Source organism: Rhinolophus ferrumequinum, chromosome 6, assembly GCF_004115265.2.
Source record: "Rhinolophus ferrumequinum isolate MPI-CBG mRhiFer1 chromosome 6, mRhiFer1_v1.p, whole genome shotgun sequence".
NCBI classification, from domain to species: Eukaryota; Metazoa; Chordata; class Mammalia; order Chiroptera; family Rhinolophidae; genus Rhinolophus; species Rhinolophus ferrumequinum.
Window position 1 is genome coordinate 64,170,464 of NC_046289.1, and position 22,832 is coordinate 64,193,295.

At 40.0% G+C, this 22,832-nt stretch overlaps 1 protein-coding gene across 1 annotated transcript in view; it reads left to right on the plus strand.

Annotated features, from left to right (window-relative positions):
• The window catches only part of INO80 (INO80 complex ATPase subunit), a 116,201-nt gene that overhangs the window by 87,224 nt on the left and 6,145 nt on the right, over window positions 1-22,832 (plus strand). The window contains exons 28-32 of the mRNA XM_033108373.1: window positions 7,169-7,263; window positions 13,571-13,643; window positions 20,158-20,316; window positions 20,951-21,053; window positions 21,854-21,942. Of these exons, the coding sequence (XP_032964264.1) occupies window positions 7,169-7,263; window positions 13,571-13,643; window positions 20,158-20,316; window positions 20,951-21,053; window positions 21,854-21,942 (519 nt within the window). The remainder of the gene's footprint in view (window positions 1-7,168; window positions 7,264-13,570; window positions 13,644-20,157; window positions 20,317-20,950; window positions 21,054-21,853; window positions 21,943-22,832) is intronic.

Sequence of the window (22,832 nt, forward strand, 5' to 3'; positions counted from 1 at the left end):
TCTCTTTATGGTCTGTTCTGTGTGATTGATTAACATCTGCCCAAGTCCTGTGTCTGACAGCACGTGGGCTGCAGACTTGGAATCTCCAACCTTCTATTTCCTTCTTCTGGGAAAATAGTCCTCATGCCCCTTTCCTGTATTATAGGTACTCATAAATATTACTAAAATAAGTGAATCAAAACATGATCATGAGTTTTATTCAGGATGAGAGCTGTAAACCTTACCCACCAGGATCACTTTCTCTCTCTCTAATCCAGCAGGTTTTTTGAAGGGGGAGGGAGTGTGAACTTTTTGGGGAGGCTTTGCAGACAAGGCAGCTTGAAAACCTTCCCTAAATGTAGTTGCATCTCTATGGGGAATTCCAAATTAGGAAAAAGCAAATTCAAAGCCTGCATTTCACAACTGCTAACATTCTTTAGCCATATGTATAACATACATCTAGGATGCTGAAGCCAGAAAATGTTGCAGCTATTTGTATGTTTTACTGAAAAACTGAAATGAAATTGTTGTCTAGTTTCCATAATACTACACTATTTTTTTTATTCAACATTAAATTTCCTAACAGTTCATTCTTTGTGTGTCTGTTTGTTTTAGTATGATTTACCCAAATGAACACATTCTGTATTCCAAGAGGTTAATCCACAAACAGAATTTATTTTGTGGGCATGAACTTAAAGTGCCCACAATGTTTAGTAAATGTCTAACCATTTATTGAAATGTAAATAAATATCTTGGTACAGTGCAGTGTTAGGTCTACATTTCTTTAACTTTTCAAATAGTATTCTAAGCTTTCAGTCACTTTCCTAATGGAATCTTGTACTATAAACATTCATTAGAGCTATGCTTCAGCTTTAAAACCTGACCTGGTACATGAACCCTAAGGATCATGATGTAGCAAGGCCCTTCTGTGTAGATGCTTGCCCTTCAGTACACTTGACCTCTTCTTTAAAGAAATAACTTGACCCTAGCCTTGCTTCTTTATTTGCAAAGTGTTGTGGTTTTTATTGTGTTTCAGATTTTTTTTTTTCAGGATTCTCTTTTTCCCTTGACATCCTATACTCAGTATGTCAAGGAGGGAAAGAAAGAAAAGCTTCCAGTAGAACCAAAGTTAGAAACTCACAGGGGGCATTGAAGCTCTGTTGTAGAGTGTGAAATATGTCAGCATCTCTTTCATACAGCAGCCTTTTTGGGTTTTTTGTTATGTGCCTTAGCCTTCCTTGGCTGTTTGTCTATTTCTGGGACTCAAGAACTAGAAGACAGTGAAAATTCACATACTTCTATATGGCCAGGTTTACATTTTGTGAGAAATACTAGATCTGGATGCTTAGTATTTGCTCAGTATTTTCTAAAGTGATTGATAGCTTCTTTCTCTTGGGCAAAAATCTGACTTTAATTTAAATTTCTTGTGAATATATCAGATCTTCGTCCAAATAGAATTCTGTAATCTGAAATGCTTTATCCTTTTCCATGGTATCCAAATAGTATTTCTGGATAGGGGATAAAAAAGGAGTCTGCTTAATTTCCAGGGCCAGGAATTTTTAGTGTGCCATGGGCAGAAATCAAGGATATAAATGGGGGAGGATATGATAGACCACTAAATGTTATGTTATGGTTTATTTTATATTTACAGAATGACCTGTAGGGTCTTGCTGGTAGGGGTACTGTGGAAATAGACATAGCTCCTGTGCAATTGGGATGGTGGTGTCCAACTGGATGTCAGACAAAACTTTCCCTACTGCCATCATTTTTACTCTGGTTTGGGACCTCTCCCCTGCACATACCCCCCTCTCCTCCCCATATTCTAGTACTTGCCTACAGATGACTTACATTATCTCTGGGTCGTCTCTTTTGAGATTCATTCCTGTTGCATCAAGCAACTGAGTCTATAGTTTAAGGAAATAAGCCTCAGTATTTTCTATGCAATACAACAAAAGTGTTTGGAAAGGGTCAGCCAACTGGTAGTGTATGTGGTGTGATTATTAAGTACGAAACCCAGACAAATCTTGAATTGCACCAATATATGAAAATAGTGCAACGCAGAATTAAATCCAGATAATCCATAGCTAATGGTGATATTTGAGACACTGGGTTGTATAACTTGCCCAGTCAGCAAGTACCTCACTAGGGAAGGATTCATGCTGAACAGACTTTCTATCATTTATGGTCTGGCTTCTCTTAGAACTCCAAGTTACCTTTGGGAGCTGTGATTCTGAACATACTGGAAAGCTGGGTATTCTAGAACTGTCCCATGGAATGAAAAGCAAATTAACTAGCATTTTCATTAGTTCTTAAGAATGATAGAAGGAAATATGTCAGCTTACAACTATACTATATTTTTTCTGTGTAGTTTATTTTCATGCCAACTGTAAGCAAGGCATTGTGCTAGGCAGATGTAAATACCAGTTAAACGTGGTCTTTGACTGCAAGAAATGTATCTTTAGAGAGGGGTGTGTGTGTGTGTGTGTGTGTGTGTGTGTGTGTGTGTGTATCACAAACACAAATAACTGTCAAGTGTACCTTGATACTGAGGCCAAAAATGAAGCCTAAACAGAGCTGAAGAAAGCAAGAGGGTCATACAATTATTTCTAACTGGGTTGCTTGAGGAAGGCTTCATATAAACAGTAACACCTGAACTGAAGTTAAATAGAATTTCAGCCATCAGGGCAAAGGGCTTAGTGGCTTCCAGACTAAGGAAGCCAGATGTATTATAAAAAGGCACAGCGATGGGCAGGTAGAAGACATGTGGGGGAGTAGTTCATTGTGAAGAGCATACAGTGTAGAAGAGGAAATAACACAAGTAGTGTGAAGACAGATTATGGTGGGCCTGTGAGGGCCGTGTGATCACAGTTGCTCCACAGCGCTCTGAATCAGATAAGGGAAGGAGAGCTGCCATATTTTACTCACTTGGTGCGATTTACCTGCACAGCAGAGAAGTTGTAATAGACATTGAGAAGAGCCTTACTTTTTTCTGGTGATAGACCCCAAAGATGGAAAGGGTCGTAGCCAGGGAAACAGGTACACCACGTCTGCAGGTTTGTGGATCATACTGAGTCTTTCCCTCGGGTGGTTTTATGAAAGTGAAGTTGGGTTAAATGAACATCAGAGGCAACTTTGAGGAAAAAAAGCCTGAGAATGGAAATTCATGTTACAAATCTATAAGCATTTGCCTTTATTTTTTTCAAGTGCCCAATTGTCCTTTCTTTATAATGATGATGAATGGGGGTTATGGAGAGAATATACTAAGAATCTTATGGGGCTTCTCACCCCACCGCCCTTATTTCCCTAGTGGTGGTGAGCTTCTGTTCCATTTGGGAAGCAGTAGAGGGGTTAAGCCAAAGGCTCGGTCTACCTGAGTCCCCGTCCCAGCTCCAATACCTACTGCCTTTGTCACTTTAGAGACCTTAACGTCTGTAAAATGGGAGTGACACTAACAGCACCTACCTTTAAAGGCTGTAACGAGGATTAGATGAGCAAAATCAAGTAAAATACAAATAGTGATTGTTGCTTAGGAAAGGTTCAGGAAACGCTAGCCCTCATCATCATCACTACTACCGTACTACAAGATGAACCTAGTCCTTTGTGTTACACCACTGGGTACGGGAGCGTTTGCTTTCATTTAGGATACTAGAAGGAATGAGAGGCACTTGCGGAAACTGTTTTGAGTTATGCGTATACCCCTGTTTGCAGGCCACTGCTGAGAAGTGGTACTGAAGGATATGAGCCAGAGCTGACCTGTTTTCTCAACTTGTATGTAAGCTGGTGGGATGGGGCAGAGGATAAGAGACCCAGACAGAGATTGAGCTGGCTGGTGGGGCTCTCGACTCCCTACCCTTCTTTATCGACCAGGCCTTTTTTCTATTTTATGTTAGAGCGGTTCCAGTGCTTTAAAAATAGCATAAGGATGTGTTCTACAACAGTGTTCCTCAAACCTCAATGTACTCACAAGTCTCCCATGTTAAAAGGCAGATTTGATTTGCTGGTTCTGGATGTGCCCCTCAATTCCGAATTTCTACCAGATTTCAGGTGTTGCCAGTGCTTCCCGTCTGAGACCTGTGCTGAAATAGTTAGATTCTAAGGGAGCCGCCACGTCTTCCCTCCATAATGGTGGTTCTTAGCTGCAGAGAGAGGGTATCTAATCTCACCCATCGCTGGATCTTTTAAAAAATAAATCAGTCCAAGCCCTGGCCTAGACCTACAAGCTCGTAAACCCTAGGGTGGGTCTGTACATGGGTATTTTTAATCCTGGTTGAGAATCACTACTCAAATGCCTAGAGTACATCTTGTCCATAACCCCTTTGACTTCTTTAAAAATTTTAAAAAATAGTATCTACTAGAACTGTCTCAAGACTTCCTAAATGTTAAAAGCCATAATTTTTATTTTATTCAAGCGGTATTAGAGCTTACTTTGGTTAGGTTATTGATCCATAAGAATTGACTTGGGAGTACTGGTGTTCGTATTTGTTTAATTAAAGGCAGATACTAAATTATAAGACCTCTGGGAAAGGGAGAAGGTCTACATTTGGTTTCTCTTCTCTCTCTGCTGCTTTAAGTGGAACAAAAGGAATTCTTGCTACAAGGCTCCAGGAAATTTAATCATACTGGTAGATCGTTTTCTAAGCCTTTCCTAAATACCAAAAGTAGACTTAGGTGAGAGATACCTTTGGTTTCTCCAAGGTGCCTAGAGTAAGGAAGGGCTGGATGATGGTTAGTCTTTCTGTCCCGTAGCCCTTTTTAATGTAATGATGCAGTTCCTATAAACCACAGTAAATCATCCAGCAGGAGGTAGGCAGCCAGCAGGGGTCCTCAGAGGGGAGTAAACCACGGAGAGTTGGGGATGACTTGGAGAGTTGTGCCATCTTTAAAAGATATCCAACTACAAAACTCAGCAAATAGACAGTTTCTAATTAACAGGTATGAGCAGCTGGCTTTGAAAAGAATATAAAGTGCTATAAGTACTATCAAATCATTTGTCATTAGAATTTCTGTTTTTATTTTAACAAAATAGAATTGAATTTTATACTAAAACGAGATGTTTTTAGGATCATAGGAAAACAACTAGGAATGGAAGTGGGCACAGTTCTTGAAATTAACAGTCGGAAGCAATTAAGCATTTCTTTCTAGATGAACATTTGATTAAGTATCTTTTCTAAACAGCCTAGAATTTTAAAGAGACATGTAGAATAGATTTGGTATAACCAGAATTTGTGAATGAAAGAAATACTGAATTGCTTTTATAGCTCAGTCTTTATCTCTTAGATGTTTTTCTATGGCGGGGCATGAGGATTATAGACATTCCTCTTATTCTGCTTTTATCTGCTTTTTCCATGTCCATTTACTAGTTGTTTTTAAAGCTATTTACTGAAATAGGATCTAAACTCATCTAAGCCTTCTGAAATCCCACTACTCCCCTGGGTGGGAGAGCAAAGGCTGAGAGCAGTAAACTGAAAATACTCACTTCTGTTGCCTCAGTAACAGGCTCTCTGTAATCAGCATTGGTTTGGTTATGGTCTAGGACATATATCTCTGGTATTGCGGAACTTGATATATAAATGATATGAACAGCAAGATCTACAAGAAGATTCATTCAGTTCCCTCACTGAGGTTAGAAATGCTGTTTTAAAAGGCCAAATACTGCCTGTGCAAGAAGCCCACCCTTTGGTTAAAATCCAAATCTGTAGGATGCCTTTCTGTATAATCTCATTTTGTTGTTCTGGATGGCGGCATTCCCTGATTGGATTAGCTGCCAAGGTAGTAAGCCGTTAAAGACCATCATCATGCTATCATTTTTCACTTTCTTTCCAAAATTCCACCTAATCTAAAACACCCCTACTCTTCTGTCATTAACCGTGTTCCATTATAGGGCTATACCACTAAATGTGAACTTGAGGTTCACTGTGGCTGAATATTTTCTGCCCGTCATTGATTATCAAAGCCCTTAAAAAAGGACCCGGAGACAGAAAGAAATAGTAAATAAGTAAATATATATATACATATATATATGTGTATATATATATATATATATGGGTGTGTGTATATATATATACACACACATACATACACATATATAAAACACAATGAGAATGTATGCCTCAGTGAATTTGTCTGCAGTGTCAGCCAGCTTCACCTCCCAGGTACCCTAGCCAGAGACCTCTGCCAAGCTCTTAAGGGGTTTGGCTCTTACTTGCCCTAAGAGTAGGCTGCCACATATACTGCACCAGCCATACCAGATTGTAGCAATGGTGTGTGCTGAAATACCCAGCCAGCCAGGTATAAGTTACAAGAATATTGCAATAAAAGAACATTTGCACAGAAAATTAATTCACTCAAACATCTCCCAAACATAGAAACGATTAGCCTTTTTCAATATGGAAAAGTTATTTTAGAATTGAAATAACTGTTTCATGGTGTTTTTTTATAAACAGGCAGCTGTGTTGAGTTGTTGACAATAGTTCCTCTACAAATGGACTTTCTGAAATGTAATCCTTTAATCAGAGGTAATGAAAGAGGAAATCAGTGCTCATTTGGGTATCATCTGTACGAGGAATTGCAACTTCTGAAAATGGAGATACGTCCTCTTCACTGCATCTCTTGAAGTCTCTTCTCCATTCTGAAAAGTTGTAATTCCTCTTACACATGATGTTAAGAACATTCTCTGCCATGGAAAGTCACCTTGTCTTACATTCACTCTGACGCTTAGGCCTCCCTTCACAGTGATGCGTGCTTTGCTGAGAAAAGGAAGTTTAGGCTATAAATTCAAGGACTTTGGTCAGCAAGGATTTGCTGGGGAGAAACACATTAGGGTGAGTGTTACTTATTTAGTCCACAGCTGTGAGAAACATCTAGTTGGGAAGCCATTTTGGTTTAGACATTTCCTTTTGGGGTTTGTTTGTTTTTTCATGAACCCTACAGAAATCTGCAGGAGTAAGATCAGTTTCCAAGTTGAAATTGAGGGGGGCTGTAGTCTTCAGGTTACCTTCGAGTTTTACGCACTAGCAATAAACTCATTTACAAATTGAATTCCTGTACTTTTTAGATTGCTTTCTTCTCATTCTGGATATGATGAGTTGCCCCAAGTATGGATGAGGTAGAAGGCAGGTCGATGTTTATGGGAATTGGAATACAGTAATTTGCATCAGACTGATTGTATCTTTTTACTCTTGATTGACAGGAATATATGGTTTATAGGAAGCACACCTATATGAGGCTTGATGGCTCATCTAAGATCTCGGAGAGGCGGGACATGGTTGCTGATTTTCAGAACAGGTAATGTTAATGGGAATTAGAAAAATCCTCGTTTGATTTTCCTCAGGTACTTGAGGTGGTGAGTTCAAAAGAAATACCAACACATTTCAGATTGTTAAGTGATCGTGATATATATAGTTCCTGCCATTTTAAGAGGTAGCTAAATCTGCTTATAGCAGTTCAGATTTGTGTGTGTGTGTGTGTGTGTGTGTGTGTGTGTGTGTGTGAGAGAGAGAGACAGAGAGAGAGACAGAGAGAGAGAGAAATGAATACTTGATGATTTTTGTATTTGAACTCCGCTTCTTACTAAATCCGCCCCTGTTTCTTTGGGCAATAAAAGAAATGATTTCTGAGTATGACCCAGTTATCTTTATGTGGATAATACGTATGTAGAAAAAAATCCACAAGGCTGTATTCCTAAATCCACAACACTCAGTGGCTATATATGTGGGTGTTGATTTATAGTTGATTTTAGTTTGTTTTTGCTTACCTGTTTTACTTTGTATGAATTTAAAAAAAAAACACAAAAAACAAAAAACCTTCCTTTTCCCTGCTTTTTCTCCAGCATTGTAGTAGTACAGTGCAGCATGACAAATTGCAGCAGTGCGCATTCTGTTCAGCTGGCACCTCTCAATTACAGTACTTCTACCTGATAATGAGCCTATGAAATTTCAAATACTACCTGCTGGATGCTGGTGGCTTACAGAGCCATAATTATCCTAAGTGCAGGTTCTCATTGTAATAAGCAGAGTCTGGTTACTGCTCTCTCCAAGGAGAAAGCCAAGCTCTGCCAGTGACAGGTCTGCTGAACTCCACCCTTAATTTTCTTCCTGAAACCTGGAGAACTAAGGAATAGAGTAACTCTTAATGTTTTATAAATCAGAACACTCTTTAAATTTCTGGTCTTTGTGTAGTCTGTTAATATTTAACTTTCGCGTTCTTGGGAAGAAAATTAAGCATGTAACCGTTTGTACTTAGATTACAATCTTTAATTTCTTTCAGTTTTGAAGTACGGTTTATTTCAATTGTAAACCAATTTAGTATAAAACAAATCCATATTTCAACATAGAATGCCCTCTGATTGAGAATTTTTGCTTTTGAAAATTTTTGCTATTGCGTGATCCTTTACAGTGAGCACAGGTAAGGAGATTATATCCTGATGTTTACAGTGTACACTCAGACCAATAACTTCTAAGTTGAAGCTGTATGTCTGATTTTGGCGGCTGTTTGACTAACACTGGAAGGGAAGATCTGCCTTGGACTTGTTCCAGTTTGTTACCTTGGACCAACTGTGTGGATGGCCTAAACTAGCTTCTCACCTAGCAGAAGTATCAGCAGATTCTTTTGTTTTTCAGTTTTTTTATTGGGGAACAGTGTGTTTCTCCAGGACCCATCAGCTCCAAGTCGTTGTCCTTCAATCTAGTTGTGGAGGGCGCAGCTCACTGGCCCATGTGGGAATCGAACTGACAACCCTGTTGTTCAGAGCTTGCACTCTAACCAACTGAGCCATCCAGCACCCCCAGCAGATTCTTAATTTGATTATTTGAGACATGTATAAGCATAGTAGTGTCCCCAAGACCCCTCATTGGGATGCCCTCAACCATAAAAAGTTTACCAGCTGATCTTCAGCTTTTCTTGATTCTGAAATCAAATGAAACATATTCTACTGTCTCCTTACCTTTTCCAACCTAAGAGCTCCAACAGACAAGAATCTTATGTACAAAATTTGTAGACTGTTTTCCCCCAGATTGCCTGTGTTTTCTCCAGGCATGCCAGCATTTCTCATGTAGGCACACTGGTCTGAGGTGGCATGAGTTGTGTGTGAGAAGAAAACCCATTAAGTAATCAGTATTGCACCTACTACTGTTTGTGTTTATTTTCCACTAATATGTTTGATATTGTACATTTGAGGAGCTCATGAACAGCAAAGCTGTTTTTCTAGTAACAACTGGCATCATTATATATTAAAATGCCTATTGAGGAAAATTTGAGAGATATTTAATGAAGAAAATAAAAATCACCCACAATCCCATCACTGAACAGTTTGTTATATCCCTTAGTCTTTAATGTGTGTGTGGTTATATTTACCCGTTGATACCATATGTATGTTCTGATTTCTTCACTTAACAGTTACATCACAAACGTTTTCACATTTCATTTAAAAAGTCTGTGCAATCATTATTTTTAGTGACCAGTATATTCCATTACATTAGGTATGCTCTATACCACTTTTCTGTTAAAATGTTGAGTGAATACTTTGTTTATGAAAAGCTTTGTCATCATTTCAGATTATTTTCTGAATATAGATTCAAACAAGGGAAATCACTGAGTGAAGGGATGTGAACATTTAAGACAGTGCATATTGTCAGCTTGCTTCGTAGAGAGTTTTACTGATTTAGATTCCAACCAGAGCTGTAGTCTGTTGACTTCTGATGATGTGGGCTTCTGAGTTGTAGAGCTACAGCTGTTCTTCTAGCTGACCCAATTCCCAGAAAACTGGACTATGTGATCCAGAGCTTGGTATATTTTACAGTGACCTTTTAGTGGAAAATATCAGTACATGTATGTAATTCATTACTTCAAAATCTCTTATTTAACTTGTGAAGCAGTTATTCGGGCAATCCCAGTAGCACAAAATAGTTTTGAAAAAGCTTAGCTCTAAAAGCTTAGCTGACCATTAAATTGTACTATTATCTACTTAGTAAACATCTTATTTTGCACAGCTTTTCTGTGAAACCTTACTTGAGCTTTCAAACCGTACAACTGAGAATTATTTAGGGAGCAGTGAGGTGTTTGTTTTTTTTTCAGATTGAACATTTGAATATTAGGCAAAATGAACGACAAACTAAAATGTCCTCTCTGCCTACAGTATGAGCGAGATGATTAGAGTTGGGATTATGACTAGGAAGAAACGAACTTTGCCTGTGCTGACCGGAGGTTTATCAGGCAGACCCCTCCAAATGGGGAAAAAGTGTCTCAACTTACAAATCTGAGTGGCTGCAGTAGGCCAACATTGAGAAAAAGACAGGTGTTCTTGAAAACAAAAAGCATGCCTTGCCAAATATTTCATTATTATTAATGAAAAGACATCAAAAGAAAAAATTGTAGTTTCAACTGGAAAACCCTGTGGCTCTCAAAGGTCAGCCAGAGTAAACAAGAACTCCTATAAAAAGCCATTTACATTCCCTTCATACAAGATTTATTTATGAGGGATCCTTCCAGGAAAGAGTCTGACTGAGACTAAAGACTGTTTGGCCAGGATGTCCTGACTGGGCAACATTCAGAACATGTGACCAGTGCGTGATCCTAGAAGCTGTTCACAAGGTCTTTGCTCTGGGGTGCCTTGGCCTTTGCTTCACTTCTTCCTACCCCATGACATTTACCAAATGATTCCCCCCGTTATCTGACCACTCAAGGTGACCTTTTGGAAAACATGAGAAAAAGGAGTGGGTTTTTGTTTCCTGATGTGAGTTTTGTAGCGCTCCAGTGTCGTCTTTCATTGTGGCTCTTTTTCAGTCACTCAGCAGGTCTTTACTGCAGGCAGCAACATGCCCAGTACTATTTGGGTATTTTGGTACGAACTGGCCTCATTAACTCAAGCAGAGTAAGGTCATTAACTAAAGCAGAGTATGAGTGAGACCTAGGCGTATCTCATAGACCACCTGGAAGCGGGTCTCTGAGGCCCTTTCCAACACAGACCCGGAGATGAGATTCCTTTTCAGCCCCCTAGAGGGCACCCAAACCATCATGTTGCCTCTGGGATTCTGTTTTCTTGGTTCAGTGGCAGCCTCCCAAACATTAATCCACATGATAAATACTAGATTTATTAAGTAGAAAGGAATTCTCAGCAGTTTGATTTAGATATTTTTCAGTGTGATTCAGGATGCAAACTAATTTCTTTGATTTTAACAACCCAAGGTTTACACAATACTTGTTTTTCCATTACAGTATGATAAAATTATGTTGAATGCAGCCAAACCTTGCTACTTACCATCTACTTCATCATTAAAAGGCATCTTCCCAATACAAAGTTAATATCTAAAAAAGGGCACTTTCCACCGTTATATTTCTAAGTTTGCTATTTTTACCTAGATTCCTTTAACTGGTGTTTTTTCAATAATAGTCCCTGTTTGTAAGTGATTACAAACACTTACAAAAAAAAAGATCACATCTGGGGTCTTATCTCTCTGGCTGTCCAGGCTGTGGAAATGACCCATTTTTCTGCCTCTACCCTTTTTTTAATTGTAGTTCCCAACTGCCTTGTACCCCCCTCCCTGTCCCCCTCCCATTTCCCACTCCCCAGCCCATGCTCAGGCTCTGGACTTCCTTAGGAATTACCAAAAGAGTCCTTGCCTTTGGGTTACTGTCATTAGCTCTCATACAGGTATTGGTTGGAGAGAAGCCTCTGACCCCTGCCTCTGTATCCACCAAAGCAGGAAAGAGAGATGTATAGGGAAAAGCAAGCTTCTCAGGGCCAGAGTGAGAAGGATTTTTCTATAGAGATTAGTACAGGCTAGAAAACTCAATTGTTATTTGAAGACTCTGGTTAAGTATTCTCTTATGGGCTGTGAGGTATCAAACTTTCATGTACATCATCCCGTATCTATGGGAAAATGTGTTTGTAAACTGGCAGATGCCTTTTAACTGTTTGGTTTGCCTTGTATGATTTTACCATAAATGATAACATCTTATAAATTAAATAAATAAAATTATGAAATATTAAACTTTATGATAATATTCACGGATAAACTAGTAGAACTTATGTAAGAGTACAGAGCTTTTGGAATCATGCCCTACAAGAGGTCTCCAAACATGCTGTTATCCATGCCTGCCTCTTGGAAAGTCGTGTTAACTGAATGCAAATAAAGTACAGATTTCTACTAGGACCTACCCAGCTTAGTGATTAACCAAGATGCTTGTTACAAAATATCTCCTTCACTGATACCATGTTTGCTGTTGATATGTCATCAGTTAGTCACTTCAACTATATTCAGAGCATCCCAATTTTATATCCAGGAAACAGACCTTTAGCAGTCAAGTGACTTTATCAAGGAAGAACAGCATCAAGGGATGAAAGCATCCCGATGTCAGTGTTTCCATTTTGTTTTTACTTGAACCCGCAGAATAATATTCATTTTACATTGGAATTTAGTACCTATGTACCATACCTGAAATTTCACAAAACAGCATTTAGCCTTACGACCTATGCTATATTACAATATTTTCTAATCTGTTCTGTTTCTTTAATTTATATCTTTAATGTGGTTCAGATCCACCAAACGGATTTCATGACCCATGATAGGTGTGACCTGCAATTTGAATAACACTGACCTAAATGAATTTCCAGTTGTATCCCTCATTATAGTCATAAAGAAAAGGGATTAGCAACTTGATTTAGAGGACTGTAAAGTTTGCTCTCAGGTATAATGCAATCCCTTAGAAATATTCTGGAAAATAACATCGGGTTGCAGGAATGTGAAAACACAAGATAATTTTAAAATGTATTTATGTTATCTGCAAGAGCTGGATTCAAACTAAGCTCCTAATTGTATGTGTATACATAGGTAAATGTTACAGTCAAAGCCTATTTTTGTGTTCTGCCATGGGCCTTGTTCCTAGAAGATATTCAATAAATATTTGTTGCCTGAATGAGTGACAGTGGCACCTACTGGTTTATTTGTAATTCTAGGTTTCTGTAAAAGGACATAACATGAAACAAAACTATATCTAACTGTTTCTGTGTAAGGGCTGTGTTGTAAGGGCATTCATTAAAAAGTACTTTCATTCCAGCCTGTTGTCATGGATTGATCCTAAGTTCAACTTGATACCTACATAGAAGTCCTGACCTCGGTTCATTTTTCTGGGAAGGACTTTCTTCATCCGAAAATGAGTGCTTTAGAATTATAATCATTAATTCTCAAATTTCTGGAAGTCATGATTCCTCAGAGGAGCACTAGGAAATACTGATTTGTCTCCTCTGTGTGAAGTAGGAGTGGTTTGACTTGTTAAAAATATAACTGTTAACATATAGAAAGAGGCCTCTACTGCCTTGATAACATACTTTTATATTTGCTACATGTTTGTAATTATATTGCCTATTAGTCAGTATTAGTGGGCAGCAAAAGTATATCTGCAAGTTGGAAGATGACAACCATGGTTTGATATTAGCCGCAGAGCACCTTTGTACAGTGTGTTAAAGAAATTGGCCTAGGTAACCACCAAAACTCTTTGTAAGATGCTATTTTGTATTCAGAGATCACTCTCTTATGCCAAGTGCCATTTTTCTTTTTCAGTTGTTCCTCTTAACGTACCCCACTCTCTTCTGCAGGAATGATATCTTTGTGTTCCTGCTAAGCACACGAGCTGGAGGACTGGGTATCAATCTCACTGCTGCAGATACAGTAAGTAATGAGAGCACAACACACTGGTTTTCTGCTATAAATGTATCATTCAGTTGGCATTACCCTTTGCTAACAGTGGTCGCGCTTTGCCTGGAACTAGAATATTTTAGCTTTCCTTTTGAACTATTCTATCCATTCTGTTGGAATAAGTTTCTTACACATTCATTGTGTAAGAATGAATGCCTACTGTGTGTCTGATACTATTCTAAATACTTGGAGTACATGAGTGAATAAACAAACTGAAAAAAATATCAGTCAGTTTAACCAGATTTGTTTTGGGAGCTCTAACTGAACAAATTGGGAAGAATTGTTTTATTACTCTTATGCATTATTTTATCATAAGAAAAACTCACATTTTTGTATCTCAAACTTCAAAAGTTGGTTGGAGAGCAATGAAATTGGTGATTTAAAAAAATAAAGACATTCCATCAAATTATCCTTTCATATCCAGTCTCTTTGGAGGAATACTTGAGCAGCTGAAAGGGAGAAGAAAAGAACATTCCTTTTGAATCTCAGAATTATTCCCAGTATTCAGATATATTTAATAACAATTTCAGTAATTTTTGACATTAAAATGCGTAAATGGGGAATTAATTTATAGAAGGCATGACTCTAAAAATGTCATTTTATGTGGCTGTTGTAGTACCTCGCCGTGAAATACAGAGCATCAAAATCCCCCCCTCCCCCAAATAGGAGGATGCAAACTCTGGGGAGTCATGGAGAAAAGAAGTACAGGGATGGAGAGGCTTAGACAGACTCAGCAGCAGAGCTAGAACTAGATCCCATTTTCCCAGTCTCCTCTCCTAGGCTGTGCCACTCTTTCAACTTATTCACTATTACACCACAGAACTGCCTGCTTTCAAGAAGGAGAAACAGATTTCTGTAATACCATTAAATAGACTATCAACCATAGGACTCAGCTATATCTCCCTTGGCATCTAAACCTCCAGCCAGTTAACCAGGTGGGGAAGGGGCTCCGGGGGCGGAGGACCACCGGTACGTACCTGGGTAGATGCTGTATCTTATGTGTCCATCATCCGCCTCGGTCATCTTAAGAAAAGGCTGTCATTGGTGTTCTTGTGGGTTCTAATGTGGTGGCTCACTTGGTACCTCATTAGCTAGCAGAAGCTTGGCTTTTTCTTTACCTCTTGTTTCTCTGTCAGCATTTCCTACAGTCCCAACTTAGTCACACTCCCCGTCAAGATTCATCCCGTTCTCCTAGCTGATCTTTTGGACTCCAGTCTCAGCCCCCAGCCCCATACCTACTCTGTTACTTTGTTTTACTAACCGTGCCACTCCCTTGCTTAAAACTCTTCAGGGAGTCTCAATCATCTACAAGATAACGTATAAGCTCTTTTACAAAGCATGTGGACTTTATCTCCCTTTCCAGCCTAATTGCCAGACTGCTTCCCCTTCTAAAATTCATGTTCCAGAAAATAATGACTGACTTACAGTTTTCCTGAACACATTATCCTGTATCACACTGTTGCATAAACTCTTCCCTCAGCATAGATCATTCTCTTGGGTGCCTCTTCTTCCACCTGATAAATTTCAAAACCCTATTCATGATCAGGGCTTACTGTGTTCTATGGGTTGGTAAATCTTCTCTGTCTGATAAGGTGACATTTGAGCCAAGATCTGAAGAAAGTAAGGAAGCAAGCCAAGCATGTATCTGGCAGAAAGAAGAGCATTCCAGGCAGAGGAGATAAGTGCAAAGCCCTGAGGTGGGAACATGCTTGGCATAATCAAGAACAGCAAGGAGCCCTGTGTGTGTGGAGCACAGTGAATGAGGGGGGCAGAGTGATGTGAGATGAGTGCAGAATCAGATCACGGAGGGCTGAGCAGGCCATGGTAAGGGTTTTGAGATGGGAGACACAGGGGAAGTCATCTGTCCTTTTGAACAGATGACTAACATGATTTGGCTTGGGTTTTAAACATGTCCCTCTGGCTTGGAATCGGGAGTGGGGGTGGGGAGAACTACAGGGAGAAGGGTAGAACAGGAAGTTCAGTTAGGAGTTAGACTCGAGATGATGGTGACGTGGACAGGGGTTGAAGCCCCAGAGGTAGTGACAAATAATTGGCATCTGCAGGTATTTTGAAAGCATGGCCGATGAAGGGGGTTTGTTGCTGGATTGAATGTGGGACATGCAGGAGATGTGACGGAGAACTCCAAGATGTTTGACCAGAGCAGCTGGGATGATGGAGATACCAATTACTGATTAAGGGATCAGTTGGAGGGGGGAGGACGCATTTGATTGGACAAATCAAAGGTTTGTTATGGTTTAAAGTTCAAGATTCCTGGTAGATGTTCAGTGGCAGTGGCTGCCAGGCAACAGGATCTGGAGTTCAGGGGGAAGATTGGGGCCGAAGATGTGTTTTTGGAATCATCAGGTCATAGATGACACTTAAGGCCATGAAGTGGGATGAGGTCACCTGGGGAGGTGCAGCATAAGTTCATTTGATTAAAATGTATTTTCCTTCTCAGCCTGCCTATCTCAGGTTTGGTCTACGGTTTCTTAAAGAATAGTTGCCTTAGCTGTTCATTTGAATGGTCAAAAAAATAAGCAGATTTGAGCGGGGAGATCTTCATCATGCTTCCAGTGTTCACATAGTTTGCCTGGTGGGGGTAAGGAGCTCCTGCCAGCCACAAAGAACCAAAATAGTCCCCTAACCCATAGCAAAAGGAATAGAAATAGGAGTTCCCTTTTTATGCTGGGAACTAAAGAGAGGCTCCGAATATTCTGAGTTCCCAATTCCAAAATAATTTACATTTAGTTTTGAGGGGAGGGCTTAGGGACTCACTTGTAAATTAAAACCTTATGGAATACTCGTCAGAAAAATGAGACCACAGATTGAAATCAACTCCTAGGTTATGCTTTTTGTGAAGTCAGGTTGTGCTTTCTGTGTGTGTTACTAGAGAAACAATAGGCTTAACTGCTTGCCTGGCATTTTTCCTTTGTCCTGAGATTTATTTAGCTTTGGAAGATCCCCAGAGCCATTTATGGACAAGGAAGAGGTTAGTCAGCCTAATATATCAGGAAAAACTCAATGTCTTATGATTGAGAATGCATATATAAACATGTATTTGTAAACAGTGGGACTCTGGCACACTCTTTTAGTAAAAACATGGTTTTTGCATGTAATTAATGGCAGCTGCCTCTTACGATCCATGTTGTTCTTTGTGTATTCTTCCTGATGTAGGGATCTCTTTGCTGTTTTAAATGTTTACATGTAGAGGATGAGGAGCTTTTGTCCTTTGGCAGCAATGTGAAAAGTCCTGTGTCCTGTGAGAGGGCTTTCAGCCCTCCCAAGAGACTGAACTTCCACCCATTCTCTTGGGGTGGGGGAGAGGGGAGGAGATTTCCACCCTCCAAGTGCTGGGCCAACTTTTCCAGTTGTTGCTCTTAAAATTTTCCTGTTTTCCATTTCAGTCCATCATCCCCTGAAACTACTTCTCATCGACCTACATATAGTCAGGTGCCTTCACCCCATCTCAACTCTTACCTCTTCCTCATCATTCCTGTCCAACTTGCTGTTTACAACTTCATGAAGGTGCTGACTATTAATGTTTCCCCTTAGTCATCGCTGGGCCACGCTGTGTAGATTGACTTGCTTTAATCTTTCCTACTTAAGTCAGTTGATCTAATCCTTTCATTATTGTTTGTTTTTCTCTAGAGTGTCTCCCTGAGTTCCATAAACCTGATTACCAAATATAGGTGTCATTTCTGTCCTCCTGGGATGGGCATTGTCTCCCCAATTCCCCACCCCGAGTTCATGTGATGGTTGATTCTGTGTTTATATTGTCAAATTAGGTAATAACCGTATATGTAGCTTGGTTTTTAGTTCTCTCTTTTTTGTTATCGTTTTAATTTATTTGCTCGTACTTCGTGTTCATTTTCCCTGGGTAAGTATTTTTCTAAATTTTATTCTCTCTTCCAAATTTCCCACTTCTTTTTAATTCATGATAAATAGCCACTAAATTTGGGGGGTTTTTTGAAGTTAAATTGCAAACCTATCTCCTTAGGTTTTAATCATACTGTTTATGAGCTCAAAAAAAACCCAAGTTGAATCAGGTTTGGTTGTCACTGAGACTTGCAGGAAAAATGTAAATGTTAAGGAAGCACCTATGAAATGATTCACAGTATAGAACTCCCCATTATGAATTCATGCTGAACCATTGCCTCAGGCTTGGACAACTAAAGGTACTTACTATATTTGGGGTGTGACGTCAACTCTCATTTTCCACAAACGAGTATGTAGTCATTTAAGGTATGTTGGGCAAATAATGTTTCCCCCAGTCCAACTGGTAGTCTCCTTTTCATTAATGCTGCCTTCTCTTCGTTTCTTCTCCTTGAAAGTTTAAACTGGATTTCCTAGAATTTTGTATATCTTGTTGAAGTTCCAGAATGTCCTGTGGTCAGGTTTGCTGTGCTCCTCTCCAAGCGACAGGCATTGTGGACTTCCATATCCTAGGTGTGTGGACACTGTGGATTAACAAACGGTTTCACAATGATCTTTTTCCTTGGCAAGCAGTTTAAAATTTTCTCCCCCAAAATTCTAACCTGTACTAAAAATTGAGGGTTTATACCTCATATAAAAGCAAAGCCAAAAAGCACCAGTGGGGATTCTTATTAGTAAGTCAAGAGCATTGAAAATGGCTAATGCCTTGTGTTCATCTTCACCAAAAGTCTGAATTCTCCAGAGAATGGCAGAAGAATTGCCTCTGTTTTTAGATGAGAAAACCAATAAATTACTTAGGAATAATAGTAAGCAATGGGAAAAGCATCAGAGAGAACGAGTTTCAAGAAAGACAAATCACTCCCCAGGTTACATTTTTAGGCTCTGTCTAATTTTGATCAATCTCCTTAGAGATTCTAGTATCAATTAACTAGTATCTATAGAATTCTACTTTGTACTGATGGATGGTGTCTGTCTTCAAATAAGACTGGACAGAAAGATATTTTCAATAAAAATAATTGGACACCCATAGATAATAGTAGTTAAGTGGGAACTTGGACCAGGGTAGGCAATGAAAGGAATTGTTAATAGTGTAGCTTGTGGGAGGAGACTGTTAGAATTGTGAGCTCCGGCCAGTCTCTTCCTACTTCATAGGATGAAGGAAATACATAGGATTTTTTGTGAAAATTTCATGAGGTATATATGCATACTAGTGCCAGACATATTGTAAGTGCTCAACAGATTTTAGTTATTATTTCTAATAGGAATTCATAAGGAGTAGGAAAAGGAGACATTGTTATAAGCAAGAGAAATCAGGGAGGCCTTCCTGAAAATGGTGAAGCTTGAACCAAATCTTAAAAGACCAGTAGAGAAGAGTTGAAGAACAGAAAAACAGCTTGAGCAAAAAGTGGTGCAAACAAATGTAATACAAGTGAGGAACACTGAAGAGACCTGTCTGACAAAAGGGAAGGGGTGCGTTTATGTTAGGAAAGAATAGAAATGAAGTTGGCTCAGTATAGCAGAGCCGATCATTGAGGGAAGTTTGGGCTTGGTGTGTTACAGCATAACTGGCAGAGAGGGAATGGTCTGCAGTTGTACTTAATGTAGACTGAAGAAGAAGGAGACGGAGATCTAGGAAGCACGCTGGTCTGACAGCATTAGTGAGGCAGACGTAGGTGGCGAGGACCTAGCCCAGGATAGGGACAGTGGGACAGTAGAAAGGATAGATTCGTTTCTGAAGGAACAAACTGGTTTTGGTGACGTGATTAAATATAGAGGAGGATGCATGAGAGATGAGGGCCATTTTGAAGTGGCTTTCTTTTAGGGGGTCCACTGGATTGGATAGTAGCCTCACGGCTGACGACTCAGGAGTCTGTTGGTTTTAGGATCACTACTGGGGTGGAGGAAGAGGCAGTAGTACATTTTGTTGTTATTGTTTGTGTTTGTTGTTTAGCAAACTGAAAGTAGCTTTCAGGGAACTTTTAAAGGTTTCTTTCCTGGAATTCAAGGGGCAGGGAAAGACCCTGTTGACAAGAGCATGAGACTGCCAGGAGCGTCATGCCTGTCTCTTACCAACGTCAGATTAGTGTGTTAAGGAGAAGCTTTTACATTCCTCACATCCACAGCCCACCACTTACTTAGGTTGTGTAGTCTTGAATAAATTCTCTAATTCCTCTGTGCTTCGGTTTCCCAATCTATAAAATGGGGTCTTAATAGTACCTAAATCATAGTGATTATGGGATTTAAATGAGTTAATACACATAAAGCACCTAGAACAATGACTGGCAAATAGTAAGCACTAAGTGTTAACTAATTATTATTACCACTCTCTCTTTTTTATGAAAACCCTGATAAAAGCCCAGAGTATATCCCTTTATTCAGGGCAAGTGAAACAGTGGCTTGGTTTTATAAGTGAATAGCTGCTCATTTTAATATCATAGAAAAAAATCTGGCACCAAACTCTTGCAAAGAGATGAGTGGCTGAGTTGCTGTCAGAATTCCTGGGCTTGCCCTAAGAGTGCTCAGTCCATGCTGTGTTCTTGTCCTGCCTACTCAGGTGATTTTTTATGACAGCGACTGGAACCCCACGGTGGACCAGCAGGCCATGGACAGGGCGCACCGCTTGGGGCAGACGAAGCAGGTGACTGTGTACCGGCTCATCTGTAAGGGCACCATTGAGGAACGCATTCTGCAGAGAGCCAAGGAGAAGAGCGAGGTAAGCACGAGGCAAAGGAAGTACTGTCCTGGTGGAGGAAATGGGAAGTCCAGCCACATCGACTAGACAAAGACGCTCTTGCCTTTGTCAGTCACGAAGGGGCTTAATTTCTCCTGGATAGAAAATAAAATCAGGTCCTGGACAGCGGTCATCTCTCCTGCCCTGGCCATTTCTCACTCCTTTTCTACCAGAATGCTGTTGACAGCCTAGATCCGGCTGTTGGTTATGTGGAGATGACACCATTGCCCTCATGTACAACATACTGTCACATGCAGAGAAGAAGAAAGAACAGTGGAGCGCTCACCCTAGTACTCTTGATTTGATCAGCCTTTAAGCTGTATGCCAAATTGGCTAGTTTCCAAAGAAATGTATTATTTGGAATCTTTTTTTCATCTTGAGTTAGTGTTGTTGGACCTTCTAGCTATCAGTTATCCGTCCTGAGCAAAAAGGTTCTCATTGTCCTTTCTGTTGGGAATGGACTAAATTCTCTGGATGAGCCAGTTGGATGAATGAAAAAGAAATAGGGGACCCAGGGGTTCACCGGAGGAGCAGACTGAGAAACATGTTTCTTCCTGGATATTTGCCATACAGGGATGGATGCCTGGTTATGATGTTTTCATCTGCTTTTGTATAGATTCAGCGGATGGTGATTTCTGGTGGGAACTTCAAACCAGATACCTTGAAACCCAAAGAGGTAGTTAGTCTGCTTCTAGACGATGAAGAATTGGAGAAGAAACGTACGTACTCTAACCTCTTATTAATGCTCTCTCCTCCCTACAAAAGATGTTTTTCTGGCCCCCACATCTGAAAATGTGAGAGGCTTTGGGCTGTGTGCCAAGGGTAGACAGAGCCAAAGGTTATTTGGGGAGAAACATTTTTGTGTTAATATTTTATATTAAAACACAAACACAACTTATGGAATAGAAGATAAAATGCACATATATTTTTAAAGTAATATGACTTCAAATAAATTTGTACCAAGAAGGCTAGATCCCTAGATTCCTCAGCAGTCATAAATTTACTGAATTCTACCCAGAGAAATGCTTTATGGAGCTGAACGAGCACATTGCTGTAAAATACAAACTCTTCGCCCATGTGTTTCTGGCTTTTGAGAACCATGGGTTTCCGACTCACCTTGTGAGCCTCTGAGGGCTTCCACAGCGTCACATCAGAAAATAGGATGAAGCTCCTTTCTTATGGTGCTTGCATTTGCTACCACCTTCTGAAAACCTTTTGGGGCTCTGCAGCCATACTTGGTCTGTGCAATGAGAGATATCAAAAGACTGAAAAGAAAAGGAAAAAAAATAAAGGCAAGGAAAGACCCATGGTAATTACACAGTCATGGTTCGAACCCCAAAACTGTTAAGAATCCAAGAACTCTGTTCCTTCTCCAAGTTAGAAAACCACCGGTTGTCTGCCTAGGGCAGATAAAAATCATACTTTGAAACATAAATATCAAAGGATGTGGCCACTTTAATTTCAGAGAAGAGGATTATGATTGCACAGATACTTCATCCGATTTTTTTTTTCTTGATAGTAAGACTGCGGCAGGAAGAGAAACGGCAGCAGGAAGAAACCAACCGAGTCAAAGAGCGCAAGCGCAAGAGGGAAAAGTATGCAGAGAAGGTACCTCTCAAACTTGGGGTGGCAAGGACTGGCGGGGGCAGGGAGGTGCTGACAGAAAAGGCTTCGCGGTACCTGGCTTGTCGTCTTGGTTACTGGTTGGTAAGCCAGCTCCAGCTGTGGATGATAAGCGGCAATTCTGTGCTTCTGCACGGTTGATCAGGCGAAACGAAGCCTTGGTAGACCTGTACTCCCTCCACACACCCACCCTGCCTGTGGTCACATGACTATGAAAACCATTGGTCGGGATGTTGTATAAAGCATAAGGCTAAAATGGGTAAAGTGGTTGTGTTTACATTATTAGATTCCATAGAATCTTAGAAAGGGCAAGAGGTCATTAGATCCAATCTTTCTACCATGATTCTGCTAGTGTACCATTCAGTGTCGTCCACCATTGGAAAAAGAAATCGCTGGCCAGTCTGTACATCTCTCTCTCTCCAATTCATGCCAAGGATTTGAGCTGTTTTTTGTCTCTCTTCTGACATTTCCTGCTTGAGCCCACTAGGCTAGCTGCAAAGTGGGATGTAGTTCCCCAACAGTTCTTTCTGTATTGCTGTTTCTACTGAAATATTGTGTCAGTAATCCTTACTCCTGGTCTTTATTGACATGTGAATCAGAAGGGAGGCCTTCAGGACTTGGTCTTATTTCAGGTGTCAACCCATTAGTTCTAATTTCCCAGACTTATTATACGTCCAAGGACTGTTGTTTTGGAACCAATTTACTACCTTCCAGAAAGTGCTTCCTAATTTTTCCTGGTGGGTTTGGTTTACCTTTGGATTGTGCTACCCTGCCCCTCCCAGCCCTGGTTTGGCCCCTGCTCTTGAACAAATTAGTCACCTATGCTTCTGGCATCTCTGTATGTCCCTTCTGCTAAGCAGAACTCTTTCTGAAGG